This window comes from Coregonus lavaretus, assembly GCF_964263955.1.
Source record: "Coregonus lavaretus genome assembly, chromosome: 19".
In the NCBI taxonomy this organism is placed as follows: Eukaryota; Metazoa; Chordata; class Actinopteri; order Salmoniformes; family Salmonidae; genus Coregonus; species Coregonus lavaretus.
Window position 1 is genome coordinate 6,603,542 of NC_140006.1, and position 12,362 is coordinate 6,615,903.

Genomic DNA, 12,362 nt, shown 5'->3' on the forward strand with positions numbered 1-12,362 from the left:
ACTGTTAATATAATATGACTATGCCTCTCTGTTGTTGTCCTGACACACACCACTTAATGCTAATACAACTACAAAAATGTTGTGGTGGGCTTTGCTTGATGGTGCATCAAGCACTGTAAAGTGTATTGCAACCCATGTGAAATGCATGGGTGAATTAGGATTCATTTAAATACATTTGGAACGTGCTGAACAGCTGAAGGCACAGCTGGGTGACAGAAGGAGCACCTGTATTAGCTAGTCTACCCTTCACTGCTCCTCTCTGAGAGTGTAAAAGATTCTTTAAAGATGATGAAGGCACCACATATGAACTGTGGCTGCTGCTAGCGGAAGAGAGGCACAGGGCACACACACACTGAGGGAAATGTGGGCAAAACGTGTGTATATTCACATTTTGACACATTTAGCATTTGCTCAATCTCCTTTCGCAATGCTGAGTGAAATTCAGCCTAAAAATAGGCCTAAACATTTTTGCCCTTTCTAGCTACCCATTCCCTCTACTAAAATAACCATATTTTCTAGGCACTGGTTAATTCACATCTTAATCCGGACACCACTTTAGTAGATGGTTTGGTAGGTAAACAATATGGTAATCAGTCTGTGCTCAAGCAAAAACAGACCTTATCTGTACCAACTGCTTTCCTGTTCACCAACTACTTCTAAAGAAGAAGAAACTGGGGGCTCTGCACCCTCACACCAGAACGACTGCGAGGGGGAGAGAAAAGGGAAGTACTAACAAGGCGAGCACACACACACTCACAAGTTTAATAAGACAGTGTTAGACCACAAATAAGTTGTTCTGCAAAGCTGACACATCAAAACCTCTCCTGCTTCTAACTAACTGACATTTCCCCAAGTACACACAGACACAATTAACAAGAGACTGACTACTTAGATGTGTTTAAAAAAAACTATTAATTAGATAAACAGATTTAACAATAGAAACATCTATTTTAGTCTTGTGGAATTTCGACCCATGGAAACGTTTTTAAACCTTTTTTAAAGTATTTTTTGTGAACTTACGCCCCTCAGTCTTCAGTATTTCTGTTCTGTTCCTTTGATGTAACAACTGATGTAACAACTTATTAACTTAAGGATGAACTGTGTATTATGCTAACTATTACAGTGGGTTCAAGCTTGTTTTAATCCGCACACGCGAACACACACACACTTACCATAGGGAGGTGCAGGTCTGTTAGGCACGTCTTTCTTGGGTGGCAGCACAGGATTGTCTGGCTTCTGCTCAAAACCCCAGAATAAGAAAAAAAACTAAGCACATAAATCCAAAATGAAGACTTTAAAACATAGTTTTTAAACACAAGCTTTTTGTAAAGAGCCTATATTTAGTCAAGACAGTCATACAGTGGTTCCCTTTCAGTTAGTCAACATCAGGACAACATACTATGGGGAGTCGCACTCTCGCGACTTTGGTTGAAGGCTCCACAATCACGCCTGACAATGCCAATGAAATCCGCGCCTTGCTGTAAGCCCCGCCTTCCAAAGGTGATAAGCGTGAGGCTCGGATTTATTCCTTAAATTATTCCGCTCTTCACCTAAGTGTGAACAGGAACGATTCACGCTACTAAAACAAACAATTTGAACACGAGGGTGTCTTACGTTGTGCCAACTAAACTGTCCCTTAGTTTGTAAGGTTCTCATAAGTTTCTCAATCACAAACAAATAGGTATTCTTCAAATTGGCTATATCAATAAGTAAGATGGCTAACGCAACCGACCATGTCCCAGTGAATTAAAAGATACTCACGTTTGTTGTCTTGTGTGTCTCAGCTCGGTGCAGGTTCAGGCTGCCCTCGCTCAAATCAGTTGTGTGCGAGACTAGGGGATGGCTGGCACTGTTCCCCTACTAGTCGGTGGCGCAGGTTCTCCTGACAATCGTATAGCATTCTTTAGGGGGCTTGGCGGTTTCGAGAGTGACTTCCTCTCCCGGGTGCTCGTACCTCGGCTGAGTCTGAGTTGCGGGAAGTGGAGATGGTTTGGGTCGTTGGTCGGCTCAAATGTCTCCCGGCTCCTATGCGCTCTGTCGCCGGTTATGGGAGGTTACTCGAGGAGAGAGGGCGACCAGGTTCTGTGGGTATCCTCCCGCTCCCTGTGTATGCCTTAGTTAAGCACCACTTGCCTCTCTTCCCAGAAGGGTCCAGGTCCCACTTCGGTGATCTGGTTCTATGTAGACTTTCGAGACCAGACTAGCTAACAAGCACTGCATACTATCTATTCCTGCCTCCCCACGGTGGAGTTGCTTTGGTAGCTCTCTTGTTTAGTATACGTAGCATTAAGTCGCTTGGTTATTCTAAACAGACCGTGCTGCGGTCAAAGAGGCTAGCTAGCCTAGCTTAGACTAAAGAGCCTCCTGGCTATCTTCGGCTAGCATGCAACTTCCTGTGAATTAAGCTTCATAGCGTTCCTCCGGCGCTATGGTAACCCCATTCCTATTTTCAATTCCTGGAGTTGGAGGGAGTAGAGAAAGCTTGTGTGTTCCTCTAATGAGGAAGTAGCCCCCAAGCAGCTGCGCCGCTCCACAAAAACATGATTGTGACACCAGTGACCCCAAGTTTTGTTTCAACAAAAGGGGTACTGCGTCAGCCATTGCCGGAGCCCTCTGTGCCCATAAGGGGGTCGGGCTTCACGCAGGCTATACATTCTCACAGAAGCACAACGTGTGTTGGAAGCTTTTCCATGTTTAATGTCCCTCTGGTACCCTGCGTTCCATAGTGTTCACATGGTTAAAGGGGTATATCAATCTCCACAGGGTGGGAGTAATAAGTTGGACGATTTGCTCTCTGTCTACAAAGGGGCACCACTGCCCCATAGGTGGCACATTACTGAGATTCATTGCTGATTCCTGCCTGTAGGCTCACTAGTCCCTATGAGGTGTCTAGTGATACAGGTTATGGGCTCTATAGGCGATTGGTGGTTGGTAACGAAGTCGAGGGAACAAGCAGGGTTGGACACAATCATGCTATTATCCCATACACAGTCTCTGTGGTCATATGAACCCCAAAATCAGATGTCTTTCTCCAGCTCAACGCTTTTCATTCCTGGGAATTATATTAGCTTACAAAATCGCCCCTGTCTGTTAGCACAGAATGGGGTCAGTTTTTCAGCACTGTCTGTCCCATTCCCAGCTAGGTTACAAGGCGCCTGGTCGCCAGTAGTCTACCTATGACTGGTCGGTAGGGTAACCTCCATGATAATGTTTTTTTCCATGGGTCTAATTTTCATGTAGCTGTCCAGTGCTGGGTGCCAGCCGGTTACCGGAACGCATCTTACCGCCTAAACCGAGTGAGGCTCGTCATGACAACAGTACACCCATGTGTCAGTACCAATCGGGGTACGCCACTGAGCGCCAGAGCCCTTGTACCCAGAATGGGCTTTAGGCAAACCTTGGCACATAAACATAGGTTTTTTCAATCCCAAATTCCACAGTGTTCACGGGTGTCAAAAGTGTTGTGTCTCTCGCAAATGAATTTGATGAAAAGTATCCCTTCTCCACGTTCAGACACACAGTTGTCAAGAGTGGTGGAAATTGAAAAATATAAAATCTCTCCCAGTCCACAATGTGGGTCCCCATCCTGTCAGATGGCACGCTGTCTGCTCTTACTAATGGCGCACATGCGCAGTATCGCCCTGGAACAGTAACGTCAGGTACAGGCTACAATTTGTTGTGCGTTCCCAATGCTTCTGCAGCGCCATCACGTTGACTGTTCCCGAGGCCTCAGTGCCTGTTTTGAGGGAGGAAATATCCTCCTGTCTCCAGAAGCAGTCAATCCGAGTGGTTCTAATGTCGGCGATCCAGGATGGCTGGTACAGCAGGTATTTCCTGGTTTCGAAAAGGGACGGGACTTTGCGTCACATTTTAGACCTACATGGCCTCAGCAAGCACTTAAGAGACTACAAACTCAGAAGCTCACGAGCCGCTGGCTATTACAGTCAATTGGCTGGTGGCAAGCAGTGTTACACACATCCATGCTACTGTCCCATATTCAGTCGCTAGGGCAAGGCTTCATAAAATAAAACTGAAAAAGAGCTGTCTGATCTCAACGCATTCCGTTTCTGGGTCTCGAGTTAGACTAATTCCCATATCGCGCTTTTCTATCCCCACTGTGGGTTTCCGGGTTCCGGCTATGCTTAGCCAAATTTCGGCTGGGGTCACACAGTGCATTTCTGCCAGAGCCTACGCCTAATGGAGAGGATGGCTTCTGTGATGGAAGTCATTCCCCTGGGGCTATTGTTAATATGGCCCTTCCAGCGCTGAGTGCTAGCCACTCATTTGGATGCATCTCGCAGCTTAAGCCGGTCGCTTCGGGTGTCCCTGTAAGGCCTACGGGCCATGGCCCAATGGTGGGACCTTTTGCTAATGTCAGGGGGCTCACATAGGCTGAGTTGTATCCCACAAAGTGCTTACGACAGACACATCTACCCGAGGAGCGCACTGCATATCAATTACCCGGAGCTACTATCTGGCGCTCAGGCACTTCCCCCTGCTTTTGTCAGGCCGGCTTGTGCTGGTCAGAACCGACAATACAGTGCTTTCGGAAAGTATTCGGACACCTTTACTTTTTCCGCATTTTGTTACGTTACAGCCTTATTCTAAATTGTATTAAATAAATAAAAAGTCCACATCAATCTGCACACAATAGCCCATAATGACAAAGTGAAAACAGATGTAGAAATGTTGGCAAATGTAAATAAAAAAAATCTTTAAAAAACGTATTTACATAAGTATTCAGATCCTTTGCTATGATACTCAAAATTGAGCTCCTCACCTTCCTCCTCTGGCATAGTCTTTGTTTTTTCTCATCCTCCTCTTTTCTTTTCTTGTCATCTTCTTCCTGTTTCATTTTCTTTTCTGGCTCCTGTGGCAAGTAGAAATAATGAGGGGGCGTTAAGAAATAATCAAAAATGAGAAATAAAACTGTAAATATACAGGTATTGAAAGTGAAAGCCTTATTGTGGTATTTGTCATGTTTGCCATTTCTGTTCCAGTCCAACACTAGCACACCTGATTCAGCTAATCAAGGAGTTGATGATTAAAATCAAATCAAATTTGTATCTGTCACATGCTTCGTAAACAACAGGTGTAGATTAGCAGTGAAATGCTTAGTTATGGCCCCTTCCCAACAATGTAGAGAGAAAAATAGACAGATATTATAACACGAGGAATAGAGATACACAATGAGTAATGATAACTTGGCTATATACATGGGGTACCAGTACCGAGTCGATGTGCAGAGGTACGAGGTAATTGAGGTAGATACACTACATGACCAAAGGTACGTGGACACCTGCTCGTCAAACGTCTCATTCCAAAATCATGGGCATTAATATGGAGTTGGTCCCCCCTTTTCTGCTATATCATCCTCCACTCTTCCACTAGATGTTCCACTAGATGTTTGAACATTGCTGCGGGGAATTGCTTCTATTCAGCCACAAGAGCATTAGTGAGGTCAGGCACTGATGTTGGGCGATTAGGCCTGGCTCGCAGTCGGCATTCCAATTCATCCCAAAGGTGTTCGATGTGGTTGAGGTCAGGGTTCTGTGTAGGCCAGTCAAGTTCTTCCACACCGATCTCAACAAACCATTTCTGTATGGACCTCGCTTTGTGCACGGTGGCATTGTCATGCTGAAACAGTAAAGGGCCTTCCCCAAACTGTTGCCACAATGTTGGAAGACAGAATCGTCTAGAATGTAATTGTATGCTGTAGTGTTAAGATTTCCCTTCTCTGGAACTAAGGGGCCTACCCCAAAACATGAAAAACAGCCCCAGACCATTATTCCTCTTCCACCAAACTTTACAGTTGGCACTATGCATTGGGGCAGGTAGCATTCTCCTTGCATCCACCAAACCCAGATTCGTCCGTCGGACTGCGAGATGGTGAAGCGTGATTCATCAGAGAACGCATTTCCACTGCTACAGAGTCCAATGGTAGCGAGCTTTATACCACTCTAGTCAACACTTGACATTGCGCATGGTGATCTTAGGATTGTGTGCGGCCATGGCAACCCATTTCATGAAGCTCCCGACGAATAGGTATTGTGCTGATATTGCTTCCAGAGGCAGTTTTTAACTCAGTAGTGAGTGTTGCAACAGAGGACAGACGATTTTTACGCGCTGTGCACTTCAGCACTCGGCAGTTCCGTTCTGTGTGCTTGTCTGGCCTACCACTGCGCAGCTGAGTCGTTGTTGCTCCTAGACATTTCCACTTCACAATAACAGCACTTACAGGTGACCGGAGCAGCTCTAGCAGGGCAGAAATTTGACTAACTGACATGTTGGAAAGGTGGGATCATATGACGGTGCCACATTGAGAGTCACGGAGATCTTCAGTAAGGCCATTCCACTGCCAATGTTTGTCAATGGAGATTGCATGGCTGTATGCCCGATTTTATACACCTTTCAGCCACACCCGTTGCTGTAGGGGTGTCCACATACTTATGTAAATGTAGTGTAAATGTAAATGTAGTGTATGTACATATAGGTAGGGGTAAAGTGATAAGGCAACATTATAGATATTAAACAGTAGCAGCAGCGTATGTGATCAGTCAAAAAATGGGTCTATACAGATAGTCCGGGTAGCTATTTGGTTAACTATTTAGCAGTCTTATGTCTTGGGGGTAGAAGCTGTTCAGGGTCCTGTTGGTTCCAGACTTGGTGCATAGGTACCACTTGCCGTGCGGCAGCAGGGAGAACAGTCCATAACTTGGGTGGCTGGAGTCTTTTACAATTTTAAGGGCCTTTCTCTGACATCGCCTGGTATAGAGGTCCTGGAAGACAGGGAGCTTGGCCACAGTGATGTACTGGGAAGAACGTATCACCTTCTGTAGCAACTTGTGGTCGGATGCCATGCAGTTGCCATAGCAAGCGGTGATGCAGCCAGACAAGATGCTCTCAGTGGTGCAGCTGTATAACTTTTTGAGGATCTTTTTTACAGCCTCCTGAAGAGGAAGAGGTGTTGTCCTGCCTTCTTCACAACTGTGATGGTGTGTGTGTGTGTGGACCATGTTAATTCCTTAGTGATGTGGACACCGATGGGGGTGTGCTCAGCCCTCTGTTTCCTGTACTCCACGATCAGCTCCTTTGTCTTGCTGACGTTGAGGAAGAGGTTGTTGTCCTGACACCACAATGGCAGGTCAATGACCTCCTCACTATAGGCTGTTTCATCATTATCGGTGATCAGGCCTACCACATTGTGTCATCAGCAAACTTAATGATGGTGTTGGAGTCATGTGCGGCCACGCAGTCGTGGGTGGACAAGGAGTACAGGAGGGGACTGAGCACGCACCCCTGAGGGCCAGCGTGGCCGATGTGTTGTTGACTACCCTCACCACCTGGGGGCGGGCCATCAGGAAGTCCAGGATCAAGTTGCAGAGGGAGATGTTCAGTCCCAGGGTCCTGAGCTTAGTGATGAGCTTGGAGGACACTATGGTGTTGAACGCTGAGCTGTAGTCGATGAACATCATTCTCACATAGGTGTTCCTCTTGTCCAGGTGGGAGAGGGCAGTGTGGACTGCAATAGAGATAGCGTCTGTGGATCTGTTTGGGCGGTATGCGAATTGGAGTGGGTCCAGGGTGTCTGGGATGACGGTGTTGATGTGAGCCATGTGACCGGCCTTTCAAAGCATTTCATTGCTATAGATGTGAACGTTATCGGGCGATAGTCATTTAGACAGGATACCTTGGCGTTCTTGGGCACAGGGACTATGGTGGTCTGCTTGAAACATGTAGTTATTATAGACTGGGTGAAGGAGAGGTTGAAAACTTGCCAGCTGGTCAGCGCATGCTCTGAGTACGCATCCTTGTAATCCATCTGGCCCTGTGGCCTTGTGAATGTTGACAAGTTTAAAGGTCTTACTAACATCGGCTACTCAGAGCGTGATCACACAGTTGTCTGGAACAGCTGGTGCTCTCATGCATGGTTCAGTGTTGCTTGCCTCGAAGCGAGCATAGAAGGCATTTAGCTCGTCTGGTAGGCTCGCGTCACTGGTCAGTTTGCGGCTGGGTTTCCCTTAGTAATCCATGATCGTTTGCAAGCCCTGACATATCTGATGAGCGTCAGAGCCGGCGTAGTAGGATTCGAGCTTAGTCCTGTATTGACGCTTTGTCTGTTTGATGGCTCGTCAGAGGTCGTAGCGGGATTTCTTATAAGCGTCCATACAGTATAAGCGTCCATCTAGCCTTTAGCTCAGTGCAGATGTTGCCTGTAATCCATGGCTTCTGGCTGGGATATGTATGTATGGTCACTGTGGGGACGACGTCGTCGATGCATTTATTAATGAAGCCGGTGACTGATGTGGTAAACTCCTCTATGTTATCGGATGAATCCCTGTACATATTGCAGTCTGTGCTAGTGAAACAGTCCTGCAGCTTAGCATCCGCTTCATCGGACTACTTCCGTATTGAGCGGCTCACTGGTACTGGAAATCAGGAGGATAGAGTTATGGTCAGATTTACCAAACGGAGGGCGAGGGAGATCCTTGTATGCGTTTCTGTGTGTGGTGTAAAGGTGATCTAGACTTTTTGGTTGATTAATTGAATCAGGTGTGTTAGTTTTGGGCATGTACAGTACACTCTTGGGAGTCCCAGATGAACAGATTGGTAAACACTCATAGGAAAGTAGAGAGGACCATCCAGTGAAACACCATACAGCTACGGTACATATCTTAGTAACACCTCATGTCTCAGCTCCAAACTCCTCTGCTGCCTTCACATCATCTGTGATCAAGAAGTTGTCAAATATGGTGCCAGATTTCACCTGAAAAGATAGACACCAACATCATGAGTCCCACTGATCAGATTCATTGATCAGCTCCATCCTCACAGAAATATGTTTCTCACGGGTCAATTCCACTTCAATTCAGTCAATTCAGGAAGTGAACTGATTTGGAATTTCAGTTTACTTCAAGAATTGACTGATCCTAACCCTGTGTCACAGCTGTCCACTTGTCTCACCTGCCACAGATCTAGTCCCAGTACGCTGATGTCATCAAACTTGTAGATTGTTGAATCAGCTATGTACTCTGGGTTATCAATCTCAGGAAGGTTCCAGACTCCCTTGTATACTGACCAAAAATATAAACGCAACATACAACAATTTAAAAGGTTTTACTGAGTTACAGTTCATATAAGGAAACCAGTCCATTGAACTACATTCATTAGGCCCTAATCTATGGATTTCACATGACTGGACAGGGGCGCATCCATGGGTGGGCCTGGGAGGGCATAGGCCTACCCACTAGGGAGCCAGGGCAAGCCAATCAACGCATCTACCAATAGGTGCCCTATTTTGCAAGGCATTGGAAAACCTCCCTGGTTTTTGTGGTTGAATCTGTGTGTCAGGAGGTGATGTGTACGCGGCGAGTGAAGTCAGACGCAGGACACAGAGAATCAGGTTGACTACTTTACTGAGCGTTACGCACAAAACAAACGTCTCCAACACTGGAGGGAAAAACACCATTTGCGTAATCCGAAGTAGTAGCTAGGCCGAACATCAACAAGACAATAAACACTAATATGCAACAGGTGTACTAACTAGACAACACAAGACAAACACCGAAAACATCGATCGGCAGTAGCTAGTACTCCGGGGACGACGAACGCCGAAGCCTGCCCGAGCAAGGAGGAGGAGCAGCCTCGGCAGAATCCGTGACACTGTGTTTGAAATTCACTGCTCGACAGAGATGGGGTAGTTATTCAAAAATTATGTTAAACACTATTATTGTACTCAAAGTGAGTCCATGCAACTTATTATGTGACTTGCAATTATTTTCTCCTGAACTTATTCAGGCTTGCCATAACAAAGGGCTTGAATACCTATTTACTTAAGACACTTCAGCTTTTCAGTCATTAATTTGTAAAAATGTCTAAAAACATAATTCCACTTTTGACATTACGGGGTATTGTGTGTAGTCCATTGACACAAAATATAAATGTAATCAATCAGAAATTCAGGCTGTAACAACAAAAAGTCAAAGGATGTGAATACTTGTCCATTCCCTTTTTGTTTTTTCTTCTGATGAAGGCCATTGACGGACGAAACATGAATCTTTTAACTTGAATAAAACAATGTGAGGGAAGAGCGCCCTTCTCAAATCGAACATTAATCTGCGCCGCTCGGTCATTTTGTCAACAAAGCAGAATGGTGCATCGTCCAGAAACATACAACTCCATATTAATGCCCATGATTTTGGAATGAAATGTTCAACGAGCAGGTGTCCACATACATTTGGTCATGTAGTGTATATTCAATACAGGACGGTAGCTACTAGCTAATTTAGCCCAGCTAGTTTGGCAAACCAGCTAACGTTAGGTTGGTTACCTCTAATCGAGAATCTTCCGTTTTTTTAAATGAAAAAATCTATGGTATCGCATCGCTTCTCAGCTGCTGTCGAAATGGATTACCCATCAGTTCAGCCTGAAAATCCCTCTGATAATCTTTGGTCACCTAAGCATCAATTTTGCACTTGATTGTAATTAGCACAGCCAGGCACAGAACACCACACCAATGATGACAAATGTTGGTGAAAAATGGTATATTGTGTGTGTTTGTTCAAAGTAAAATAACGGCTTCTAAATCCATCTACCTGCATTCGCTATGAATGCCGGACTTTGTGGTTCACTATGAGCAGATGAATACACAGGAAGTCAAAACTTTTACATGTTTTATTTATTAAATTCCATAAATATTGAAGGAAACAAATTCAAATGTGTTACATAAATCTATACATCCTTCTTAAAAAGGTAACACAAAACATCACAAACAAACAGATAAACACAAAAACAGAAACACATGCAGGATTGTTACATTCAAAGAAATTTGAAAAGCTTAAGAGTATCAATTGATTTCATTACATTATTCTTACAGAGCATATCATTCAATGTGGCAAAGGAATTATTTAAATCTACCTTTAAATATATTGAATATAATGTTTTCTTCTTTAAAAAATCATTTTATGGATGTAATATTTAGCTAGAATTATAATCAAATTCATCACATACTTTTCGCTAGTGGAGAATCTTGGACTATCAAAAACAAAAATAATATCACAAGCTTGCATATGGATGTCTGTACCAAATATGTTACCCAAGTCCAGCCAGAGATCCACCCAGAACATAGTCACATACACACATTGGAAAAACAAATGATTCTGTCACAGGTGATTCTGTCATAGATTGACTAGATGTACATTTCTCATCAACATTTCTAATACTGTATATTTACAAATACTTTCGTTAGATGGGTAACAGAGTGTTTCTCTCACTTTGTTTGTGAGCACATATTTATATGATAAAGTCCATACCTTTGACCAATTTTCCTCATCAATCTACACACAATACTCAATAATGACAAAGCAAAAACAAGTTTTTAGAATTTTTTTCAAATGCATTACAAGTAAAAAACTGAAATACCTTATTTATGTAAGTATTCAGACCCTTTGCTATGAGACTCGAAATTGAGCTCAGGTGCATCCAGTTTCCATTGATCATCATTGAGATGTTTCTACAAATTGATTGGAGTCCACCTGTGGTACATTCAATTGATTAGACATGATTTGGAAAGGCACACTCCTGTCTATATAAGGTCCCACAGTTGACAGTGCATGTCAGAGCAAAAACCAAGACATGAGGTCAAAGGAATTGTTCGTAGAGCTCCGAGACAGGATGGTGTCGAGGCACAGATCTGGGGAAGGGTACCAAAACATTTCTGCAGCATTGAAGGTCCCCAAGAACACAGTGGCCTCCATCATTGTTAAATGGAAGAAGTTTGAAACCACCAAGACTCTTCCTAGAGCTGGCCGACGGGCCAAACTGAGCAATCGGGGGAGAAGGGCCTTGGTCAGGGAGGTGACCAAGAACCCGATGGTCACTCTGACAGAGCTCTACAGTTCCTCTGCTCCAGAGCGCCCAGGACCTCAGACTGGGGTGAAGGTTCACCTTCCAACAGGACAACGACCCTAAGCACACAGCAAAGACAATGCAGGAGTGGCTTCGGGACAAGTCTCTGAATGTCCTTGAGTGGCCCAGCCAGAGCCCGGACTTGAACCCGATCAAACATCTCTGGACAGACCTGAAAATAGCTGTGCAGCGACGCTCCCCATCCAATGTTCTGCAGAGAAGAATGGGAGAAACATGTGTGCCAAGCTTGTAGCGTCATACCCAAGAAGACTCTAGGCTGTAATCGCTGCAAAAAGGTGCTTCAACAAAGTGCTGAGTAAAAGGACTGTATACTTATGTAAAGGTGATATTTCAGTTTTGTATTTATTCTAAATTTGCTAAAAAATCAAAAAACCTGTTTTTGCTTTGTCATTATGGGGTATTGTGTGTAGATTGCTGAGGGGGGAAAACAATTT

General features: G+C 44.5%; 1 protein-coding gene across 1 annotated transcript in view; it reads right to left on the reverse strand.

Moving 5' to 3' along the window:
* Window positions 1-12,362, reverse strand: part of LOC311146922 (uncharacterized protein) — a gene marked incomplete at both ends in the record, with an annotated part of 99,977 nt that overhangs the window by 12,916 nt on the left and 74,699 nt on the right. Inside the window, 2 exons of the mRNA XM_084183543.1 lie at window positions 695-702; window positions 1,173-1,236. Coding sequence (XP_084039669.1) covers window positions 695-702; window positions 1,173-1,236 — 72 coding nt within the window. The remainder of the gene's footprint in view (window positions 1-694; window positions 703-1,172; window positions 1,237-12,362) is intronic.